This window comes from Coturnix japonica, chromosome 12 (assembly GCF_054131305.1).
Source record: "Coturnix japonica strain WE chromosome 12, WE-NBRP24, whole genome shotgun sequence".
NCBI classification, from domain to species: Eukaryota; Metazoa; Chordata; class Aves; order Galliformes; family Phasianidae; genus Coturnix; species Coturnix japonica.
The window spans coordinates 3,403,677-3,428,205 of NC_140674.1; the positions used below are offsets into that span (position 1 = coordinate 3,403,677).

A 24,529-nucleotide genomic window follows, 5' to 3' on the forward strand; every position below is an offset into this window, starting at 1 on the left:
CATCCATGCTGGACTACAGTCTTGCCAAAGTGACACTGGGTTTTCCTCAACACAGAGATAAGATACTGAGCCAACCTGTACCTAGTGCTTCAGTGGCTCTGCAACATACACAAATCCCAGTTAAAATATTAATAACAACCTTCAGAACTGGCGGGGAGGATTTAAATGGCTGTCTGGACAGTTAACATAAAAGCTCACATCATGCTGGATCAGTACAACTAGGTCAATCTCCTGCTACCAGTGTCATGTGGTACTCTTAAGGAAGGGATAACATACCTTGATGCACCCAAATGAATCATAGAATGCCTTAGGTTGAAAGGGACCTTTAAAATCATCCAGTCCCAACCCCTGTTGCATGCTGCTCACCCAGCTCAGGCTGCCCAGGGCCCCATTCAGCCCAGCCCTGAGCACCCTCAGGGATGGGGCACTCACACCTCTCTGGGCAGCAGTGCCAGGGCCTCACCATTCTCAGAGTAAAGAATTTCCTCCTAACACCTAACTCAGATCTCCAGTCCTTTAGTTTAAAGTCATTCCCCCCTCCCCATCCTATCACTATCAGCCCATGTAAAAATCTGGTCCCTCTCCTGCTTATAAGCTCTATCTGTAAGTAAAAAAGCACAACAAATAAGTAGCAGCTACACACTGCAGGGTGAGACAAGCACTGTGCATTCACAGCTGCATCCTTTGAGTTAAGGCTGGAAAGAGGTCACAGTTGTGCAATGGGACAAGGGAGATTTTGTGGGTTTTGTATGACTTGACCTGATCTGGGAAGGCTTTCCTCTGGGCTTAAAAGTTTGTCCAACCACAGAGGGAAGCAAGCTGCTCATCTGTATAGCAGTGCGGTAGAAATGCAGGTGAAGTACTTTGCACATGACATGCGAAGGAGCTCTCCCTGCCACCAGCAGAAAGCTTAGCTCGTCCCTTTTCTGCCCTTCTGTTTCATCAGCTCTGGTTTTCTCTTCCTCTAGAGCCCTGCTTGTAGGAAATCAAACGTATACATACAGTTCTGGTTTTCCTTTCACCAAAGTCTGAGAAACTACGTTAGCATAAGTATCCGATGCCTGCACCTGTGACCTTCCCTTTATCTAATCCTAGAGATAAAAGGCTGAAAGAACGTGCTGTCCTTTGAACTATTCGAATGGATAATGAAACATCAGCTGCAGAACAACAGGAGAGAAAGGCACTACCCCAGCGCAGAAGGCAAACACTCACAGGAGGTCCTGACTCCTATTACAGATGCTTCTGTTCACTGGAGTCTGCAGAGATGGCTTTGGAGACAGAGGGGACAAGGAGGGCGATGTGGAGGATGACTCCCTCTGTCCCATGACAGAGGTGCTGTCTTTGGGCTGCTGCTCGTAGTTCCAGAGAGAGGATGGCTGGTCTGGTGATGGTACCTGCTTCAACTGGCTGGCAGCAAATGGTTGCTGAGGGAAAGCAGCCATTCCCAGGTAGTTGGGGTTGCTGATGTCTGTGGGAGTGCAGCTGCTGAAGAGAAGAAACGCTGTTAGAAAGATGCCTGCAGAAATACATATATATACTCTGTTGCTCTGCCAGCTACCCAAGAGTTAGCGTCCACTGACTGCTTTGATTCAGTACCTCCCACTGGGATTATTACTGATACTTTTGTCACTGTTGTTTCAGAATCAGAGACCAAGTGGGTGTCCTGTTCGCACCTCCCTCCCCTGGGTCACCGAGAGGAAGCAGCTGCATCGAGGCCACCTCCTCCAGCCCCGCATAGCTGCTGTGGCAGATGTTTCCATATCCAGGCTGCAGAGAGCGCTAGCACTCAGCTTCTACAGCCACATGGAGGGGCAAACAGGGCTCTTACAGGGCCCAGAGCCCAGCAGCTGCAACAGGGTGGCTTCAAGCAAAAGAGGCAGGTAATAGCGCTAGGCAGCATTGCACAGCGTAGGAAAGTGTTGCTGAAACGGTAGGAAGGAGACATTTGGCCTCTCGAGGTGGACCCATACAGACTTGCAGGCAGAAGGCAGTTTGAGCACAGCATCCTGCCACAAGCTGGCAGAGGCAAAGCCGTCAGATTACCGTAACATATCCTCCTTTGCCAGGCTGTCTGGAGAAGAGGAAGCATTCCCCCTATAGCGAGCAATTGCTGCTGCCTCTTTGGCCATCAGGTGAGTAGATTTTGATTTTCTGTTGGAAATAAAAGGGCCCTTTCTAAGGTGAAGCGTAAATGCAATGCAAGGGCCCAGTATGACTGAGGCATTCTCATCTTTTGGACCTTTGGACACGGAAGCGCCAGTCCAGGCCAGAGGGCCACACAGTCAGCTCACCGTGCCTATTAAATCCATTCCCACAGCAAGCCCAGCTCCACGTCTATTGCCCAACTTGTTTCCTGTGGCTGACTTATCCATTTGCCCTTTACCTGTTCAGCTGATCGCTGTCTTTGTTCAGCTCTAAGTTGTTCATGTTCTTTGGTTTCTGCCCAGCAATTTCATCACGTTCAATCTTGACAAAATCTGTAGGAGAGAAAAGGCAGAGCCAGAGTGTCGGGCAGCTCCACAGTCTGGTTCCCCAAGTTTTCTGCAGTAGTGCTGTATTAAGGCAGTGTGTATCAGAATGACAGTGAGCTGGTTCTAAACAGGCACTGCTGTCATGTTTTCAAGTGCCTAATGCCGCATATCAAGTTTTGTTGGGATAAGAAAGTGTCTGTCCTGAAATTCAGCCAAAGGTTGTGATCCCCCAAACAGGCTCATTTAACCATCAAGAGTGCAAGTCATGAGGCTACACTGATATTTGGAAAGAGAACAGCAGGCAGCAAGATGACCTTAAGAAAGGTTTGCCATCTTTTAGCTGAGAAACTGCTCCTTAAGAGCCACACATGCTATTTGCAGATGCTTCCCAAGGTGACAAGATCAGGGTCAGCTCTGACACTTTACCTTATAACCACCACAAGTGGAGACAAGGTATCGCCATTCAATAGAATCAGTCCCAGTGACAGACAGGGGGCTCTCTCAGTCTGCCAAATTTTCATGAATGGTAAAACAGAAAAACACAAATGCAACTGCTGTGTCTTCCTGCAAGAGTACAGGTATACTCCTGGGAGTTAACAATTCTCACATCTCCTTGCTGACAACAAGAGAACTGCAAGGATCATTTTCAGTTCCTTGACAGTTGTTTTTCAGGATGGAAATACTCTACAGTGAACGTTATAGAGATGATCCAGTTCCTTACCATACAGTTTCTCTCTTTGTTTTCCTTGTGATGTTTGTAACTTGATTTCACCTTGAAAGACCCCTGTTTTCTCGCCGTGGTGTGTCAGCACAGTGTGGATAGGAACTAAGGATTCTGTTGCTTCTATTCGCAGGGCAATGCAGCCTTCCCCTAGAAGATGACAAGGAATGAGCCCAAGACTGAGAGGAAAAAAGCACTGAAATCCCTTTGTCTTGTCAGTCATCTGTGCAGACAGGGCTGAGATTAGTGGGAGGGACCTGTTCTAGATCACTGTAAGGACTGTAATACCTCTTGGGAAATGGGGGTATTTCACACTTGTGTGAAGGATTTGGGCATTCCAGGCATCAGCAGGTGAATACAGGGTTCTGGGCTTCCATTACTGGTAAGGGAAACACAAGCCTGATACTGTTGTGTCAGTTAATGAGATTTCAACACACAGCCTCCTCTGGACAAGGTTTGCAGTCAATGGATCATGGAATTTGGAAGCAAGCAGCACTGACAAGGACTTTTCTGTAGCTAAGAGAAATGTATCAAGTAAGTGCAAGTGAAACAGGATTTACATGTTGCGATTAAACCCATTTATACACACTGACTCCTGCTTTAATGCCCACGGTGTGCTTTCTTTTTAAGCCACTGGTATTTTAGGGCTGGTAAAGCTTCCACAGATTGACGGCTCTCATTCATAGGCTTCAAATCATCATTACTTCATAAAATATTGCCCACAGTGTATTTTTGTATGTACTGAGTTCTAAATCAGAAGTCAGAGCATCATAGATGTTCAGTCGATAGGAGTTACTTCTGTTCTCTCCCACTCCTCCAGCGATTTAGGAAAATCTAAGTCGGTTTTGACTCATCCAGAACTTTAGAGCTAAGCACTTACCATAAGATTCATCACTGTCTGACGACTTTATGCTGATCAGGATGTGCTGATCTAGAAGGTATTCCGGGTCTGAAATAATTGGAGTCAGCTGCAAAGACAAGTGAATGTAGGTCACTTCAAAGGGTGATCTATGTGAACAAAGTTCTCCCTATGCCTCAGTCCCAGGTGAGCAAAATTAAGCTGGACAGACCTGTGAGGGCACCATGTAATACCCAGGCTCAGCCTCTTTGGTGATGTCTGGAGATCTGTGGTAGGACATTAAACCTCTAGAAGTTCCCCCATGCTCCTACCCAGCATGGCAGCCTGGATTCTACAAGCAAAACACTCCTGTTGGGCTCAGCTGCGTTTTTCTCCTACAGTGAAAATTGCTCTGGGAGGAAGTGATCTGCTCTCTGATTATAGCCTGCTCCCAAAGATCTGCTTGTTACCATCACTTATTGTAGAGCCAGCAGTTCTTCTTTTGGGCTGTTCTGAAAGGTACTGACGTGTGTATTTGCGCCACATACAGCAGCTCTGGCAGTTCTACGAGCTCTTACCATGCCAGGAAAAGGAGAACGGCTCCCATCTCAGGGAAGGGACACTAAAGCACAGAACACTCCCTTTGGCCACTGGTGGTATTTTTAACACAGGCCAAAAATACTTTGGTAAGTTTGCACAGAAATTCCAAAAAAACCCCACTTTTATCTGACAGGGTTTTTTGTTTCACTAAAAAGGCGAGCAAAAATGTCATGCTCCTGAGTGACCTGATCATGCCAGCAAAACTCTTGCTACACATAGAAGTGAGTATACTTCTATGTATAGAGGCAGGAAAGTCCTTCTTACAAGCTGTTTAAGGCCGTTCTGCACTCTTACAGACTCTTTTGGATGAAAATATGACAGCAATATTTCTGAAAATGTTTACGTAAGAAAAAGATTGGGGTTGGACCTGATGGTCTCTTGAGGTCCCTTCTAAGCCCTGCAATTCTGGGATGTAATATTGCTTAGCAAAATGGAAAGCTTCTCCCTGTGCATCCTCCCCACTTACCTTTGGAAGAGCATCCACAAACTTGACCACAAGCTCCCCTTCACTTCCATCCTCATTTTCTCCTTCCTGACTCTTTACAAAGCCTGCAAAGGGATGAGAAAAGAGTTCACCAGACATGAGACAGCAAGATACAAACCCTTTCAGATGCTGGATCTCCAAAATACCAGACATTATTTTCCCTCTTGGGCACAGGTTTTAAAAGTGTTAAGAAACTCAATGTTTGAACTTCGGGTGAATGTTTACATTGTAAATTTACAAGTGGTCTTAATGGGGCATTGTCACATAGTTCTGTTTTACAGTTAAGCTTGGAACTGAAAAGCTCAGTGCACCCATGGGCTGTAGGATAAGAACATGACAGCTCTTCCTACGCCACTCAAGATAGCACACTTTTGAAATTCTAATTTAAGATTTGCAACACACTGTTTCCATAGAAATGTATGCAAATTTTGATACAGCCAAAAAAAATAATCTTTTATGGAACTGTCTTTGACACAGCTCTCTGACATGCGACAAAGTGATGAAGCATCCACCGAAGGCACGCTGTCCCACTTAGAAGAGCAGTCCTGTGATGGGAATCACTTAAAAAAACACAGTAAGGGCATATAGGTTTGTGTTATATAAACAGCTGAGGCTCAGCTCTGCAGCACGGGGACAGGGGACAAAATACATAGCCCTGGTAGGTTCACAGTCCCAGTCATGGAGCCATCACACCCTTTTTTTCCTTTCCCTTTAATCTGATCCTCTGATTTATTCTTTTCAGACCATGAGAATGGTATTATTCTTATTAGCTGAAAGCAGATGCTTCATTTTGAAAGCACCTGATCACTTGGAGCAGGCATGGCTAAGAGACTGAGCAGTCATTTGCCAAGTAGATCTTTTCTGTGTGCAGAAGCAGGAAAATCACAGAATCACAGAATGACGCAGGTTGGAAAGGACCTCAAGGATCACATTTCTCTTCAAGGAAGAGATGATCAGGTTGCCAGACAAGATGGAAGAAATGGCAAAAGGTCTTAAGCGTGGATTACAGGTATTAGTATGATGGGAGTATAGGATAACTTGCAGAATACAACACATCTCTAGCACATCCTTCTTTTTTTTTGCCTTGGCTTGCACAGCTGTTTGTTCAGATCAAAACTAGAGGAAGGGAAATCAATCCAAGCAGGCATGTCACTGACAGAGGAAATAAGGATGGGCAAAGCCTTACTTTCTAAGCAGCTAGAGTGGAACTCAATGTAGAACTTGGTCTGAGACTTGGTCTTCAGAGTAGCGAAGCAGTGCAGGAACTCTATCTCCCCTTGGGTGTTCATGTACTTGGAGTCTAGGAAAGAGGAGAGGAATAAGTACATGTGTGACAGGAGATAGAGAGAGGGCATTTCTGAGTGTACTCTGAAGGAATCAGCTTTTTCTTTCAACACACACAACGACACGCTGTGTTTCATATCCATAAAGACCTGTGTGCAAGGCAGCACAGCACGCGTGCCCTCACTGACTAACCGTTCTTTGAAACAAACTGTGAGGTCACTCCTACTTCAAAGGTGGCAAAGACGGGGCTGTGGTCACTGGTGGTGATGTCAGTGGTGCAGCCTGTAAACAGCAAAAGGAGATGGTCACTGCCCTGCGCTTTGCCCCTCTGGGATCACTGCAGTGGCAATGCTGCTTGGTAATGTTCCAGAACATGTCAGTAGTGCTGTGCTATCTGCCTCTAGTCTAAGGTATTTATACATAATCTCATGTTAGTGTATAGGAACGCTATGCTTTTGTCAAAATACATGAAGATCTGGTGAATAGACAAAACTTTGCTGTATCATTTTGCAAGCAGCTGACAATGCAGGTCTCCCTAGAACATAAAGCACCCGTAGTGCTCTTGGTTACATCTGAGAGGTTCACGGCTCTGAAATCACACAGGAACACACAGCTGTTACAGCCCGAGATTAGCAGTAGGGTGAGCAATGTCTAGGCACTGCCTAAGCACATTCCCAGTTCCAGCAAACCCAGCTCATTGAGCAGAACATGGAACAGCCAGATGCCGTCCTTCCAGAGGTGCTTATTTAACATCACATTGCATCAGCAGAGGCTGTGTGATCAGATCAGCCTAGCTCACCCCCTAGGAGATGCCTACAGCCCTCATTCCAACCCCATATGTAGGAAATCAACAACTTCATACCCACATCAGCAGCTTCATATCCACATACTTAGAACTGCATACAGTCAATGACATTTCAGGAACTAGTATCTAGGTCTTAATTAAACTAAACTGCGTGTTTCCCTCTTCCCTACAGCAGACTTTTCTGAAGCTCTCTGCAAGAAAGGGAACAGGCAAGTGCTTGGTACCATGCAGTCCTTCAGGACTGAGAACTGATAGAAGTTTGCAGCTCCAGCTCTGCAGGCTGGGCAAAGGGTCTGTCCTGCTGGCACCACCCAGTAAGGAGCTCCTGGTGGCAACCACACACAATAAGTGCAGTTGTTGTTGCCAAGAAATAAGTGGAGTAAAGGGATCTGACAATGCAGCCTAAAGCCGGACAACGGCAGCTGTGTGAGTGGCATTTCTGCATATAAAAGTATATCAGAATTAATTCTTAACTTTGTACAGTTACAGGCAAAGAGGTTTGGCTCCAGTCTGCCTGGTTTAACACCAGGTCCCTCTGTGCTGAGTGCCTGGCAGCGCTGGGAGATTCCTACAGACTGCTCTGAATCATTTCCGTTTCAGACTGATGGCTTTGCTATCTACAAGCTGTTATCTACCCACCATAGGACTGACACACAACGTGAACCATGGGGTACGATTTCCAGAGCACTCGATCACACCAGGATGGCAAATTGTACTTCATCTGCAAAAAAAACCACACCAAGGGAGAACTGATGTCAAGAAGAAGTGACAGGACATTTGCACAAAAGAAAAGAAATTCACTTGCCCAAACTCTAAAGATTTGTGTCAGATCTTATTGTCTGCATTGGCCTTTCAAAAAGATCTGAGCACGGTAAATGGAAAGACTGGTTTAGGTCACTTTGTTCAGTAGGGGTTACTTTCCCAGCTCTGCTGTATATTTCAGAAGGGAAACCAGATTTCACCTACCCCTGTTGCTTTCTGCTTGGTGTAAGCATACTTCTCTCGGGTCCCTCTTTCAAAACGGTAGGTGGGAGCAAAAGTAATTTCTTCTTCCTCTAAAACAGAGAGACAGCTGCGTTACAGCCCGGCCTATTGGAACCCCCACGGGGCAGGGCAGGCTGTGTGCCCCGCATTGGATCCAGCTGAGGAAGGTGCTGGGAATGGGAGAGGAGCCTGCTGCTGAACCACAGCCTTACCAAACTGCAGGAACACCTTGTGGTCCTTTCTCTCTATGAGAAGCTGGTCAAAAGCCAGCAGCTCCGGATATTGCTGCTGCCTGATCTTCTGGATAATATTCTCTGCTTCCTGTTAACAGGGAAACAGCAGAGCTGCAGATGATGCAAGACCTTCTTTGAAATACTCCCTCACGGGTAAGCCAGCAAATGCTCCTGAGCAGTTTCACAGGGCCGTACAGCTCATCACCTCCCCACTTTCCATTTACTGGAAGGCCCCAACCTTTGCTATGTGGCTGAGCATTTCTCCGTCAAAACTGGCATTAAAACGTTCACGTATCCACTGCTCAAGTAAGTGCATGCACAAACACACCGACTGTCAGCTTCACTCCAGCACTGAGCTTGTTGTCTCCTGCTCACTGTAGCCTAACCAGTGTATAGTAAGGCTAACCTGTTTCTGAGGCCCTGTTATGAACCACTTAAAGCTAATCCTACAGAGCACAAAGGCAACCTCTGCATCCAGCCCTCCAGACACAGATGCTCATACACATGGGGGATGGAATGGTGGAAGTCTGTGGAAGCAAAACTGAAGCAGCAGTGTCAGTGGCATTCCTGGGACACCTGGGGTCCATTCATCCTTGGAGAGGACAAAGGGGATTTCCTTACTCTTCCTAACTGGTGTCACACCGTACCTAGGGAATCCCTTCTGCCTCCCCTCTTTCTGCCACTTTTTATGCCACGTTGCTCTAGATTAGAAAAAAGAGAGTGCTTCTATAGCAACGTCATGTTTTGTCTCCGCAGGGATCCATGCAGTCCCTAACCGTTGGGGGCTGCTCCACGCGGTAGTTCAGGTCTCCCAGCCAGAAGAGATGAGTAAAGCGATGAGTGATGTTAAACGGACTCAGTTTCTTATCTCCCAGCGTCAGGAAGCGCAGGATGCTCGTGTAGTTCTGGTTGCGTCTGTCGAGACAAGAAACATCTGCCTGACATCCTAAATTGCCATGCAATTTCTAAACACCTGGGCTGGCAGAGACTGTTGCTTTGCCAGGCAGAAACTGATCTGGCTCAACATCCAGAGAAGAGCAGCTCTGAAGTGGAGCACTTTTCATCCCTCCTTTACTCTGCACCCTGGGGACAGGAGAGCTGGGGGACAGGAGGGCAGGGGCACATCCCGACTGCTCTGTCCTGGGTGTCAGACTGTTTCCAGATGAATCAAAAGGGTCAAAAGCTGTTCCAAAGCCACCTTTGCTGCCTCCTGGGGTTGTGCTTTTTTGAGCTGCATGCCCTAAAAAACCCACCATTAGACTGTTGCTTTCAGCAGCAAACAAACAGCTTGAATTTGGCAGCTATTCCAGGCACTGGGGAACTCTTTCATAGAAGTTAACTCCATTGCTGGAAGATCCAGAGCAGAGATCCCTTGCCATATGCTTTCTGGGTCCTGCACCAGTAAAGATGGCACAACCAACATCTTCATTTCAGTTCCTCTTTGCTTTCAAGACCATTCCTTCTATCTGCTCCAGCTCTTCCCAGCATGGGCACTGAACTCTCACTGATGTCAAGATCTCTGCCTTCCAGCTCTCTGCTGCACAGAGCATAGACTATGGAGATTCATTTCACAGCTCAGCTCAGGGAATTAGCCACCATGGAGATAATTCCCTGTATTCCTCACAGCACATTCACCCTAACAGGATCTTTCTCAGCTGTGCCCCAGGGTGCAGCGCAGCTCCTGTACTCGCAGGACTTTCTACAGTGAGGAAACAGCAGCCCTTCAGCGCATGATTCCTGGATGGGAATGGCCTTCCTACACTTAATGCATTTTTAGGTCCAGAAGGCTGGCCTGCAGCTCTCTGGTGGGCCCTCCTTCATGGCTCAGACAGTTTCACCCAACATCCATGGACATACTTTACCTGTGTTTCTTTTCACTTCCTGAAGTCAAATGGCTGTTAACAAACCCAAAGGAGGTTCCATTAAACATGAACGACACCCCCACAGCTCCTTTGTTACCTGGAAAAAGATAAGTCAAAAATGTCAAGAAATCAATCCACCTCCAGACTGCGCCTAGCAAAGATAAAGAAACACCGAGCGCATCTTGAGTGAAGGATGGAGAAATCAGTTGACTTAATCAGCACAGAAGGAATCAGTAGTTGCTGCATACAGTGTGGTAACAAATCCTCTGGAGGACATGAAAGAACATCAGTTGAAGTGAAAGAAGTGCCATTTCTTGTGAAACCCAAAAAGAAGCAATAGTGTGGCCACAGGCATTTGCTGGGAATATAGAAGCTAGGGTATACACACAAATGTTTCCTCTCTTACACGGTAAGATACAACCAGTGTTCTGTCTCAAGGATGGGACTGGCACAGACTGAGCTGGTGTCAGCCCTTTAGGTTAGCTGGGTCTGCTCCTTACCCAGCGTGTTGGCAATGCCTGTCTTCACGTTGTCTGTGCAGATATGGCTGATCCGGTTCTCATGTTCTGGCTTGGCCAGTACGACAATCCTGATATTCCAGAGGGTATGGATTGCTATCTGCAGGGATGGGAAGGTCAGAGGTTACATTTCTGCACAGACCTGCAAGCTGGGCTGTAGCTGCAGCTTTCTTGACTTCTCCTCTAGCACTTTCCTGCAAAGATTTTCTTCCAGTGCTTGGAATCTGTCACTCAGTTATTTAATCAAAGGTGGGAGGAAGGGCCTAGCTATTTTCTACTGCTATTTTCTAGTTAGTCTTTGAATTGCTCTGCTTGCACAAAATACAGTTTCCCAATCACCATGACAGTTATAAGTAAAAGCCAAGCTCTCCTTTGGCCTTCCAAATATGTTTAGATGTGTTTCTTAACATTTCTGACACTAAGAAATGTCCAAGCCTGCTCTCAGTAAGGCTCAGGGTTTGTGTTTGTTGGGTTCTTTTTCAATGACGGTGCCTACGTGCTGTCACATCCTGGTCTGGAAGTGCAACAGCCATGGGGGAGATCTGGGCTACAGCTGGCTCTGAAAGTGTTAGACTCCTTCCTTGTGAAAGCCAAAACACCACCACCATTTGACTCCAGGGCTCAGCAGCTGCCCCTTGTTGGCATGCAGGAGGCAGGGCAGCTGCAGGCAGGGTGCTTTGGTCAGAGGGGCACTCTATGGAGCAACACGTCCTTTAGCCAGCTCCAGGAGAGGATGCTGTGGAGTCCACAGGCAGATTCTGTTTGCTCTCCCTTAGCCAAATGTGATGACAATAAGGGGAGGGAAGGGGAGGAAGCGTAGGCAAAATGCTATTTATTCTTCTGTCTCTTTTATTGGCACAACATGTGCTCTCCTTGTATGCCTGAGCTATGTGCAATGACTAGAATAACTCCTCACCACTTTGAAGCTGATGCTGGTGATTTCCTGCAGGGATTGCCTCAGGGTCTCCAGCCATTCCTTCTCTCCTTGGGGATCCTCCTGAGTGCCAATGACGTAGATGTCATGAGGAATGTAGTCAGCGGTGTCATCCCGGGTCTTCCCCTGCCCCTTGGACAGAAACCAGGAGGTGATCTTCTTTGGGGGAGGAGCAGCGCCTTTTATTAACAGATCAAACACCGGAGTAAGTCAGTGTATGTTCAGACAAACCCAGGTCACAAAAAACTCAGTAATACACACAAGGAGATAGAAACTATAAGCTTCCCATTCACTTTGTCCAGTACCAGTTTCCTGTCAGCCATGGCAGAATGTTCTAAGGTGATGAAGATGTCAAAGCCACCTGACGCAGCGATAAGGAGAGGCTCTGCTTTGACCACCTTCCTTGTTTCATTAGCTTACCAAGGCCAAGGTTAGCTGAGCATAAGGGCTGGGGGCTGCTCTCCTGGCCTCCCTTCACCTTACCCATGTGAATGAGCTCTAACAGCTGAGCTCACAGCACTGAAAAGCATTCTTTTCCACAGATGGGAAAAACAACTCCAATTCCACTGTCCTCACCTACACCCCACTCCTGTTCTCTGAATATCACAGACGCTCTGCTTGCTTTCGAGGCTTTACACAAGCAGTCCCTAGTCAGGTGCCATGCAGTTATTGGATGTGCTCCTGGCCTTTTGATGGGACAGATAACGGTGTGGACTGATGCACCAGCTTTGTGCAAGCCACAATTTCCTACCACTGGAGGAATCCTTCAGTACCCATCAGGGCCAGCTTTATGGTTGTGTGACTGGAACCATGGAAAGTATCAAACCACACACAAGAATAAGCCTAGAGATAAGCTTCCTCTCCTTCTGTCTCACTGGAAGACCCGGGCATACGGATCTGCTACTGAACACAGTACATGGGTCTGTCGTGGCAGGAGAGCACAACACATTGTGATAGAGGTCTGAAGGAATGCCTAAGTCAGAAGGGAGCCCATACCCATATTCCAGGTCCCAATGAAGACAGTGATCATATCAGGCTCTGGTTGCTCAGAGTGCTTATTCTTCATCTGCTGCAGAAGCTGGCAGAACCCTTCTCTCTTCTAGACAGGGAGGAGCAGAGACAATTAATGGGATGCATAACTCCAAGAAAAAACAGCTGGACCAGGAAACTCCCAGCACACTTGGAGGGCAGATTAGCTCCCCACCATCCTGAAACCTTCAAAGAGGCTCTCCTTCCTGTGGCACTTTTTTAGGTTCTTAGCTTGTTCATTACTTTAATGAGTGCTGAGCCAGCCAGAAGGAAGCCTAGGCTTCCCTCTTGTTTGTTTTTAGAAACCTTACTGCAGCTGCAGAAAGGCAGACCCTTCTTTGCTGCTCTCACTGCTTGCCGATTGCCTGTTCTGCTCCTGTCTCACTGACATCACCAAGGCATGTCTGCCCTCTCCGCTATCTCCCTGGACAGTGTCCATTTTCCCATTTTCTGTGTGTGTCCAGAACAAAGAAATTTCATTTTTGCCAAGCCAACTACATCCTTCAGCAGTTTCTTTTACTGATAAAGAATGCCCTTTGTACCTTCCCCTCCCTACCCCCCTAGACCTGATCCAGGCTGGCAAGAAAGAAACACAGTGTATTTACCTTGGAATCAGAAAAAACATATTCCTTCCGCTGTGTTTTTTCTTTTTCTGTTTCCAGCACGATGACCAATTTGGTCGGGACCTTCTGAGACTTGATAAGCTGCAAGACTAAACAGAGACTGGGTGGCATAAGCTGTGATTGCTGAAGCTAGAATCCCACCAAAACTAAGACTCAGACCCAGACTTGGGACTTACATGGTCTTTTATGTGTAGGGCTGACTTTGTCCTGCCTAACTCCACTTTAATGTTGCTTAACCCTATTCCCTATAGGAACAGACCTTGCCCTTGAAGCAGAGGCACCAGATTCCTCCTGCCTGGAGCTCTCATCCATACTGAGCCCTGTAGATCTGATGTGATGCCTTGCCTTCCTGCAGACAATCTCTCTTCCTACTTATATTCTTTCTCCATCTGGCAATGAGGAGGTAGAATCCCATCTGATGGTAAAGGTGAATAATCCCCATCTAAAATAGCAACTAGGTAATTATGAACACGAGCTAGAGAAAACCGCACATGAAAGCTAATCTTTTCAGTCACTGCCAGCAACAGAGAGATTTTATACAGAGGAGAGAGCCCAAGGGCATAGTTTTCTGTTTGATACATCCTACTGGTTTTGGCAATGCCGTTCAGGGAAGAGTGGGGTATGACGAAAAAAATCAATAGGAATCTTCAAAGAGCTGTCTGCCTAGAAACATCAGAGGCAAAGGGAAGTTGTTTGACTTGGGCCTTCACAGGCCAAACTCGTATTGCTCATTGGTAAAGTTATTGATTCATATATAAAAACAACAATCAAGGGAAGCGTCACTGTGCTGTGGTACTGAGACTGAGTATCTGGCTTTCTACCATCAAAAATCATCACAGGAGTCAACACATTCATACAGCGTGTTTCTTTTCAGCAATACTGCTTTTTGGTAGAAAACTGTTCTATCACAACCAGCTCTACGGGTAATCAATAGCCCATCAAAACCTGCTCTTGCTGCCTTCTTTTAGACCAGGAGGCCAGGCAGATTGCCCTTAAAAACAGTCTGTGAAAGCTGGTTAAGCCAGTATTGAGTCCCTGCTGTCTGCAGGATGGGCAGCCTGGTGTGCCTGGAGCTCACACAGCACCCAGGGCCAGGCAGACATTCCTATCTTCTCACCCATCCTCCATCATCCATGGGACCGAGCATCTGGTCCCACATTTGTGACCTTAAGTATCTTACTTTTCTTATGAGTATAAAATTTGTCTTCTGGGCCATCCTTAGCTCTCTTGATAATCAGTTTTCCCATTTCCACGTCAACCTTGAGATGTATTTTTGAGAAAATTCCCAGAGAATCGGCTTTCACCTATCAGAAAACAGAGATATCTGTCAAAAGCAATGCTGTGCACTCCAGTCACATGTATTACAAAATGCTACATTTGCCTGAATTCATAGACAAGCACATCATTATGCCAATCCCACACGTTATCTCTTAAGCATTCACATGGCACAAATAGGAATATCTGCGTTATCTCTGAAGCAGCATGGTACAGAACTGAGAGACTGATATAAATCTACATGATTGCCTCTCTGCCTTCTGGTCAGCATTGTTAAAGAATGTTTACCTCAAAAGTCACAGGGGGGATGAGGGAACGGCGGTGTGTTGAATCAGGACCTTCGATCAACAGTGTTTTCACCTGGAAAAGAACCTGTGTGTACTGAGTTGTGCACTACCCCGAGGGTAAGAAACTCAGCAGAGGAATTTTACTGTGGCAGAGGATGGCACTGATGATGAGCCAGAGACACATAAGACGTGTAAATAGAGGCAACAGATGATATGAAAATAGTGTAAAATAGCTATGAAAACTCTTACCTTTTCCTCAATGGAAGACAGCAATGAGATCAGCTGATTGAGTTTCAGTACAATATTGACTGGACTGGCTTCACCAAGCATCTGATAACCACAACACAGAAACAAAAAGAGAGGGATGTATAATTACCAAACCCACAGAGCATCACCTGGAAGTCTCCCATCTGTAATAAGCAGCACAAAGGCAGTGCATTTGGCTGAACATCCAGATGTATGGCAGGACTGAAGGGCAAATCTGCAGACCTAGTCTATAGGCTACAAGTATGGAAATGCAAGAGAGTCAGCTGGGAGACTGGTTTGCATGACCAGGTGCAGGGCTCAGTCCTGGACTTCTGTATTTCTGGGCCACTGGTGAGGAGAGCAGAGTCACAGGACTTAGGTGGGGTTTGGGTATGATTGATCTGGCAGTCAAACATCGTGGAGTGCAGTGTATGGAAAGATAAAGGTGCAGTCATAGCCCACAGACTGAGGGAGGATATGGGGACAGAAGTCCTCAGGCAGTTTGCTGCATTTTCCTCTGGGGCAGAAAGGGAAGCAGGCAGAGGAGACTATGGGGTAAAGCAAAACTGTGGGGTGTAACTCACTGTGTGCCCTCTGCATTGCAGCCATCATGAGGCTACAGATAACATAGGTTGTAACTCATCACCTGCAACCCACCAAAGCGTTGCTGGGAAATCAGAGCCCTCCCTTTCCCTGTGGGGCAAATGCCTGTACGCCTCTGTTCTCATCTCCCAGCTTCCAGCCAGCTTACCTGTGAGCGCTGATGGATGCCAGGGTGCAGCTGCTGCTCAAACACCTTCTGGATGGACTCCAGAGATGGGAGGGTCCGCGAGGCTTCACTGGGAACAGAGAGGTGGCAGAGGCCAAAGGCTGCGGTCAGGACTCCAGCTCAGTTAGCACCGGCTTCTTTGCACAGAACAGCACAGGCACACACACGCTCACACCAGGGCTGCTCTCAGCAGCTGCCAGACTCCTGTCCCACCAGCTCATTGCCTGCTCCACCCGTGGGATGGGTGATGAGTGCCTTTCTCAGCTGCCCCAGTGATACTGCCCATAAAGGTCAATTGGACTGAGGCATTCAATTCTGCCTTGCCATAGCAGGGTGTGGGCCATTCCTCTGGTTTAACTGCAGAGATAGAAACTTCTCACATCTCTGTGGGAAGATGTCCCAGTCTGGGCCAAACCAGAGGACAACCAGCATCTTACACAAGAACATCAAATGATATTTCCACTCCAACACCCCAAAGCCCAGCACAGTTTGGAGCCCATGGATGTCCCAGCAGGAGAAGCCTGGTGTAGCAGGGTCCTTGCAGAGGACACTGGCAAAGAGGAAACTAATTTTTTTCATATTTTTCAGCTCACGTGACACAGAGAGGCCGGGCACAGGAACCTCTCATGGGTTACAGTGAGATTCCTCCAGCATTTCCCAGCTGCATCCCACAGGATGCTCGTTTGACAAAGTGCTGTTGTATGAACTTGGCACAGGAGCTGCGGTCTGATCGTGACAAGACTTATCACGGAAAGAGCACGCAGGGAGTGCAGGTCAAAAGGAAGGGGATGGTGGGAGCAGTGCTGGGATGCCTTCACCAGGCCCAGTCAACTGTGGATATTAATGATTTCCCTCACTTTCCTAAGTCTGCATAGACCGGATTTTACTCCGTGTTTGTTGGGGAAAGTGCTCCAAAGTGAAAGTACATCTGCCTGCCTGCAGATTAGATATGATTAATTGCCTATTAAGCACTCAACTTCGAAATTTCAGTGAGAAAGACTTTGCCACAGGGCAGAAAGAAGACACATTTAGGAATGTGAATCTGCTAACATTAGTCCTGTAATGCCAATATCCAGCTTTGGATCGGCTAGAGCTGATGGCACTGCCAATGGCTCTGGCTATAAACCACAATTCCCATTGATTTCTGTGGCCACCTGAGTCAGGCTCACAAGGAAGCAGGCAGTTTGCTGGGGAGTTAGGTTAAGTTAAGTTTGAAAAGAAAGACAGGATACATCCTGTGACCCAGAGGTCAGGGCATAGGGCCCATCTCTCAAAAACAGAGCAGCAGTCACTCAAACCTGTTCAGCACAGATTTCTCATGGGAAAACTGCCCTCTGTTTACTGTACAGCACGGTGCTTCGCATGGGTGTCAGGCTGGGGGAAGAGCCTCTTGCAGGCGTTCAAACTTAAAACCACAGCGTGGTTTGAATGGCACTTTTGTTTTCTACTCTTGATATTGTAAAGGAAATACACGTCATCATCTTTATTGAGGTGCCAGCAGCCCTTCTGTCCACATAACTGTACCAATGCCGGTACGACAAGTGCCCGAAAAGCTGCCTTAAATGCTCCATGTGGACAATACCCAGTGAGTAAGGATAAATAGATCCCTGGTCTGCCACAGCTTGGCTGTGTTTTACATGCTGGGCCCTGGGGAGGTGCAAGAGATCAGAATACAGCACTGACCAAAAAAAAAGAGAAAAGATTTACAGCAAATCAGCCTGGCTCAGCAGCACCAGGAAATGGAAAGCAGCTTAAACTTCAGAGAAAATTGTTGGGTGCTCTTTTTTCAACCTCGACCCAGATATTGTGAATATAATGAAACTGAATGTGATCAAGAGGACACAGCCCAGTGATATAGTGATTACAAATACCTCCAGCTGCAGTCCCTGGTGAAACCAAATTCAGGTAATGGCACCGATTGAATGGCAGTTCTGATGAGGGAAGGAACATAAAACCCCAGCCAACCTCAGAGATTCTGCAGAACGCAGTATGACACCCAAGCACAACAACTGGACAACTCAAGCCAGCCAAGCAGTTTGGGTAGGATGAAATCACAACTGGAAGAGGAGAGGAGCGGCTCCTCAGAGAGATCTCTCTGAGACTGCTGTACCTGGCAGACCTTCGTGGAAAAGAAAGCAGAGAAGGCAGCTGTGTCTGACAGAAGTGAGTCAGAACTGGGGGGAAAATACTGCTTGCTGTGTCTGTGTGCCTGAGATCCTCCTGTAGAACTGCCCCAGGCCTGTTCTAGGATGGTGCTTCCCAAAGCCCAGACACCGAGAAATCCTACAGGATCTTCTGATCTAGCTTCAGGAAATGGAAAAGCTGTACTGGCCATTGAGAGGACTGCAGACCAGCTGCTTCTCTTTCTTTCTTGCCGTCCCATACACATTTATGAGGAACAGGGTTGTGAAACCCAGATGAGGTCAAAAAGAATAAGAAGTTGGGAATGGAAAAAGCCAGCCATCAGCAGAACAGCGGCGCTGGAGGTATTTTGGTAACACAACACTCTCACTTGTGATTTCATTAGATTCTGGTTTCCATCACACGGATGTATTCTTAGCTGGCCACCTGGGTCTCCCCATCTGTGGGGGTGGAGAAGCAGAACCCTCACGCAGGGTGCAGAAGTGCAGCTCTCTGCATGACCGACCCTCAGCCCTGTGGGCTGTAATTGTGGTGACAAGCAGCTGAGAGCATCTCTCACCCTCTGCCTTCCATGCACAAGTTAATGCTAAGCAATCAGCAGCATCCACCCCTAATCATCTTAGCTCTGCCTTAGCTTGGGTGAGCTCTGTGAGCATAGGACTGGGGCAGCACCACCAGCAGCCTCACTTCTAAACACGCTGGGGAGGAAGATATTGTAAGCAACAGACACACATGTGGAAGTGGGCCCTCTGCTTTCTTTAAGATCTTTGCAACAGTGTGTGCTAACCTTGTTTGCTTACAGGCAGCATAGAGGGGAAATCACGTCTTTCCACAAGAGAAAACACAGGGAGCTCCACAAGGTTTTGGTTCCTTATTGGAGTTTTCCTATGTGGGGCCTGGAAGGGCTATAAATAGGAAAGGTAAATCTGTAGTCTGGGCTTGTTTCTCTTTACATCTGAGCCCGGACCTCACTGACATCAGTGGGATTGCTCTTGGTTCGCAGTGCTTTCGTGGGAAGGGAAATCAGCACTTCAAACACAGCTAAACACCAATATGTGTTTATTTCCAGAACTGATTTCTGCTTGACAGTCCTGTGGGTGTCATTTATGCATTACCAAATTATGTAGTTAATCGGTTCTACCTCATTTTTCTTTGCTTTGTTTCCTTTCTAAACAAAATAAAATACAATAAAATAACCCACCTCCACCGACTGCAACCGCCTACAGGTAAGCTTCACTCTCATAGCTGTGTCTTTTAAATAGATCTCACATCTTTGGGCCAGAATTACAGGTCACGAGATGCACATGTCATCATGACTTTGAGGATAAGCAGATTCACCATACCAGAAATGTAGGTTTTGAATGCATGTTTATGGCACTTGTATTAGACTACACCGTTACAGTATTATACTGCTATCTCTGAAAATCAGCCTGTAATTACCTGAAGAGCCCTTTGCAAAGCAATGCCAGCAGCTTCTTCAGCTGGGGAAGATTGTTCGACCCGGTCTGCACCATCTCCAAGTCACTGATAATGTGAACTCGCAGGTAATCCTGGATGAGTTTAAGGTGCTCATCGGAGACACTGTGAAAGAGACACACATGTCAAAAGACAGCTCTCTGCTCCCAAATATTGGGCAGATTTATTGCTTCTTTATTAAGAAGCTCGCGCAGACAGATGGAGGCAGCTTGCATTGGATCTCAGCGTAAATACATAATGCTCTACGTTGAACCATGGGTCTCCCACCATCAGAAGGTGCTGTCACTTTCTCATCTCTGTCCTTCACCACCCTAGATTCAATCTTGCCCAATACCGACCTCCTGCACCAGGGGAGCTCTTGTGATGCCTGGCTTTGCCAGAGCCACAGGTACACCTCAGGGAGGTGAAACCAGGCTGCTGTGAGACAGGCTCACAACAACATGGGCATTGAGGGGAGATGAAGACCCCCTCCCACTTCATCACATCCTGCTTGGAAAGTTTTACTCCAAACAGTCCAGAACAATCTTAACGGGTGCTGAGACTGCAGAGCTGAGTGCTCCCCTCCTCCCTGCCCCTGTGGACTCCAGCAAGTCCAAGCAGTCTGTACGTGCTGTCCTGTGCTCTGACAAAAGCAGAAAGTCCCAGCTGGCTGCTCAGCAGATGCAATGATGCAGGCAGCTGACCAAAACTGGGTTTCTCCCAGTCATCCAGCTGCTGCTGGGCCATCACAACAGGACCGGTGCTGCCATGCACTGCAACTCAGCCTCGCACTGCCCTGCCCACAGGCATGCCCTCTCATTTATTCATTTGTTAAAACATTTTGGCACATCTGACCATCAGATGTCACACAGCTTCCTCTAAGGCTTCAGTGAATGCACAGCACATGGGGCAACGTGAGTCAGACCTGTAGCTGGAATAAATCAGCACTGAGTACCTGGAAATCCACACACCAGCTTATGCTTTTTGAGGACTGGTTGGTGGTTCCTGATAAAATCTGTACTGTAGGCACATAGCTACAACACCAATTCTTTAAGATAAGTTCTCTACCATACAACTGTACTTTATATTCAAAACCAAAGTCTGCTGTTGATTTTAATACTTCAGCAAAGACCATAAGGTGTGGGCAACACATCACACCTCTCTGTCCTTCATTTAGTAGTACAGAGAGTAGTTTGGCTAAGTTGAATAGGTCCCCAGCAGATAGAGGCAGAGCTCAGAGCTGGATGGAGGGCTGGTTCTGCCGCCCTGTGGCTGGTCAGCCTCACCTGCTTGTGTCCTGGTACTGCAGTCTCTGGAGTAGTGTCTCAGAAAGGGAAAGCTTGTTGACATCTGCCACCCTGGAGTTTTCAGGGAGAGAAGACATGTCCTTCATTTCGCTGCCTGGCAATGCCATGAGGATGTTGCGTGGGGGCAGGATGGGAGGCGTGGGTACCTGGTCTGCCAAAGAGAAAGGGACAGGCACAGTCACTCCAGCACAGCAATGCAACATTGTCCCCCATTCCCACCAGGAGCAGAGTCTGCACCACAGTGGCAGTCATTGCAGAAACCATCCTTTCTGAGACCAACACCACTGAGCCACCGGGTGCTTGGTCCTCAAGCACAACCAGCACACACCATGCCTCACAGTACAACCTCACTGTCCCAGCCTCACTGTGATTGTCCCAACTGCAGAGCAACCACAAAGGCTGATTAATTATTTTGAACATAATGCTTAAAGAGCACAGCTTTACCCATCCATTACCATTATCATGGAGGTGTGCTGCTGGGGCAGAATGGATGAAGGGGCAGGATGGAGTGAGCACCAGAAGCTGCTAATGGAAAGAACTGGACAGCTAAAGTAAGCAAAGACAAGTGGAGAAAATGAAATCCAATACAAAGGGGCCAAGTACTCTGCTTTGCCCTGCAGTTAATGAGTGTTAAGTGCAAAGTGTTTTCCTGCCCTCCCACATTGCTGTCATCCTGCCTGCTCAGCACACTACTCCTCCATCTCCTGGGAGAGGAGTGGGTTCCTCTCCATCTGTCCAAGCCATGGTTGTCTTTCTTTTCATGCCTACTGCTCCAGCACTTTGTTATGCCTGTCATGTGTAGCTGATTGAGTTGTGAGCTTCAGTTTGTTTATTTCTCACTGGTGGATTGTCCCATTGCTGGTTGGTGCTGACCCATTGCTCTTGTGCAGAGCTGTGACCCACAGAGCCAGCAGTGCAATGAGCAGCAGCGTGGCTGAGCCACCTGCAGACAGAGGCATCTCTGCAACTCTGTGTGTGAGATAGACTGACACCTGGGAGCCCAACGTGCTTCCAGAACGATGGCACCAAAGAGTCTTAAAACTAAAATCTGCCCATAAGCGGCCCAGCCCAAGTGCCAACATCTCTTCATCTAAAGGCTCTTAGTCTTGGCTAGGACTTCATTCCCTGCTGCTTGCCTCTCTGTATTATTTTTGCTGCAGTTCCCTCCCCCGCTCTGAGAGCAGGAGATTTAGTGCAGCTGGCCAAAAAAAAACAGGAACATCTTTCCTGAGCAGCTTTGCAAAATTTGGTTCTGTTTCTTCCTAAGATATCCAAGGCAAAAATTTCCAGCTCCAGAGAACCTTTGGTTTGTACTAACATATGCAGGCACAGCGATTTGCTTTAGTGCAGACTGCCCATCATGGGGGCTGCACAGACAGGTTTCATTGTGGTGCACATCATTTCCAGACAGACACCAGAAAGGACAGGAAGGATGGCTCTGTGGGAGATGGAGATGGCTTCCCCTGGGAGATGGAGAGCAATGACAGATCCAAGGGATGGCCTAGGAAAAATCCTAGGAGTGATCCATATATGATAGCTGGGACGATGCCCATCACACCCCTTCATTGCACATCTGCCTGCATACAAAGCAAGACCAGAGCAAGTGTCAGGCTTGGCCTCAGCCAGTGACAGTGTGTATTTCTTACCAGCATCCTCCTCTGGGTCGTCGGCAGCCTCCTCCTCCTCTCGCGGCACGGGGTATTTGAGGTGCCACACCAGCCCCATGTTCTCTTTCTTGTAAAATTCTATCAGTTCCTCCAAGTTATCAAAGTACTTCACAGGAACTCCCTCTGATGCCTGAAACAAAGCACAGACGCTGCCGTGGCCTGGGATTTCCAACCACTGAAGTGCTGCTCTTCACAGGAGGAAAAGCAAAGTCTTAGGGAGAAAAAAACCCACAAGTGCTGTACCGAGAAAGGCAGCATGGCTCTCTCTGACCACAGGCTCTGCACAGAACGACTTCTGCAGTACAGACAGAAACAGATATGCACACATGTTCCAGCCAGTGTCAGCAAAAATGGCAGCCCCCAAGGCTTAGTGAAGCCAAGTGGAAGAGCTCTCTCTCCTCATTCGGTGTGCTTGGCTCCAAAGCAGACGGAATCTTCAGAAACAAGAAGAGCTCTCCCAGATTCATTTTTGCATTCCCTCTTTACCAAGCACAGACCCCCGGACTGTGCAGCACTTTGTGGCACACAGACAGAATTCTCCTGTGAGATGGCAAGATAAACACGTCTAAATCCAGATGCTGGCATCTGGTCCCTTCCAGATACAAAGGCTCAGAGCTATATTCAGGTGAAACCAGCTAGCAAGGTGCTGCCATGGCAAAATGAGCTAAGATGATTCTTTCCAGTACTTGAAGGGAGAGTATAAACAGGAGGGAGAATGGCTGTTTACAAGGGAATGGTTTTAAACTGAGACAGGGAGGTTTAGATTGGATCTTAGGAGGAAGTTTTTCACCCAGAGGGTGGTGACACACTGAACAGGTTGCCCAAGGAGGCTGTGGATGCCCCATCCCTGCAGGCATTCAAGGCCAGGCTGGATGTGGCTCTGGGCAGCCTGGGCTGCTGGTTGGTGACCCCACACACAATAGTGGGTTGGAACTAGATGAGCATTGTGGTCTTTGCAACCCAGCCAAGCACACAGTGAGGTTCAGAATGATGCTGCACTTGCCAGCTGTATTTTAACTATGACTAAACCTGTATCTAGATCTAATCTCAAGAAAGGGATACTTGCAGACAGCAAAGATAGGGATAGGGCCTAGACATCTTCTGAGGCAAAGTTTTAGAGCAATTACATCCATGCATCCAAAGTTGCTATGAAGTGAACTACCGGCTGCAAAAACAAAGCTCTAATCCAACTCTGAACAAGCTCCTTGACCCATTGCTTGGGTTTATCCAAACTCTCAGTATCTCTTAAGTATTAAAAATAAGGGGTTAAATGGGAGAAATGTTGGCATAACTCATAAGTGAGCAGAACACAGAAAACAAAATGTCTCCAGCGAGTCCTGGCAACAACAGCAGCATTTCTTTTCAGTTCTTCCCAAAGAGAAAAATTTCAGACCAGAAATTAGGACGAAGTTTTCAATGCCGAGCCATGTCTGAAGTGCCCTCAAAGCCTGTCATCAAAACACCTCTTTTCTAACTACACCTGCATGCCTCTAAAGGCACAGCAAGAAGCATTTCCATAACAAATAACACGTGATGCCTGAGAGCTGTGCAGGCACAGCTCCCTGCTCTGTCTCCCGGGTGCTCCTGCAGTTATTAAGATGTATTATTCTTGTTAGCTAGACAATTCAGCATTAAGGTGGCACACAGGCAAACACTGGATTATGTCTTGGTTTTGCCTTGAGCTACCCTAGAGGGCACCTGGAAAAAGGCACGAGGTCCTTCATAGCCTAAAGCACATGGAGAGCAAAGAGGAGAGACAGGGTTTGCAATCTGCATCTCTGCAGGAGGAAAGCTTTGCTGTCTGAGGTCTCCCCCACCTCTCAAACTCCTGCAGCCCACCCCTGCTCCTCCTCTTTCCAAACTTGTCTTCACACTCCTCCTACTCTTTCCAAAGACCTTAATGCCTGCCTGCTTCCCGAGGTGGATGGGGAGAGCATCCCTATCCTACACCACCATGTCCCTCCTGCCCCAGCACTGCTGAGGGTGCCTGCAAGG

The 24,529-nt window shown here is 47.5% G+C and overlaps 1 protein-coding gene across 4 annotated transcripts in view; it reads right to left on the reverse strand.

The window, feature by feature from the left end:
- The window catches only part of INPP5D (inositol polyphosphate-5-phosphatase D), a 43,356-nt gene that overhangs the window by 2,534 nt on the left and 16,293 nt on the right, over positions 1-24,529 (reverse strand). The window contains exons 3-26 of one of the 4 annotated variants that reach the window (XM_085512540.1): positions 22,514-22,664; positions 20,847-21,018; positions 19,546-19,686; positions 15,946-16,033; positions 15,198-15,278; positions 14,950-15,021; positions 14,567-14,690; positions 13,369-13,475; positions 12,731-12,833; positions 11,717-11,913; positions 10,783-10,900; positions 10,283-10,379; positions 9,197-9,335; positions 8,400-8,508; positions 8,170-8,258; positions 7,843-7,924; positions 6,591-6,680; positions 6,301-6,414; positions 5,097-5,179; positions 4,073-4,160; positions 3,193-3,342; positions 2,384-2,477; positions 2,044-2,151; positions 1,213-1,482 (exon numbers count right to left, since the gene is read on the reverse strand). In XM_085512540.1, the coding sequence (XP_085368666.1) occupies positions 1,213-1,482; positions 2,044-2,151; positions 2,384-2,477; positions 3,193-3,342; positions 4,073-4,160; positions 5,097-5,179; positions 6,301-6,414; positions 6,591-6,680; positions 7,843-7,924; positions 8,170-8,258; positions 8,400-8,508; positions 9,197-9,335; positions 10,283-10,379; positions 10,783-10,900; positions 11,717-11,913; positions 12,731-12,833; positions 13,369-13,475; positions 14,567-14,690; positions 14,950-15,021; positions 15,198-15,278; positions 15,946-16,033; positions 19,546-19,686; positions 20,847-21,018; positions 22,514-22,664 (2,867 nt within the window). Of the gene's footprint in view, positions 1-1,212; positions 1,486-2,043; positions 2,152-2,383; positions 2,478-3,192; positions 3,343-4,072; positions 4,161-5,096; positions 5,180-6,300; positions 6,415-6,590; positions 6,681-7,842; positions 7,925-8,169; positions 8,259-8,399; positions 8,509-9,196; positions 9,336-10,282; positions 10,380-10,782; positions 10,901-11,716; positions 11,914-12,730; positions 12,834-13,368; positions 13,476-14,566; positions 14,691-14,949; positions 15,022-15,197; positions 15,279-15,945; positions 16,034-19,545; positions 19,687-20,846; positions 21,019-22,513; positions 22,665-24,529 lie in introns of all 4 variants that reach the window. The other 3 variants (XM_032446452.2, XM_085512542.1, XM_085512541.1) reach the window with 3 other exon arrangements.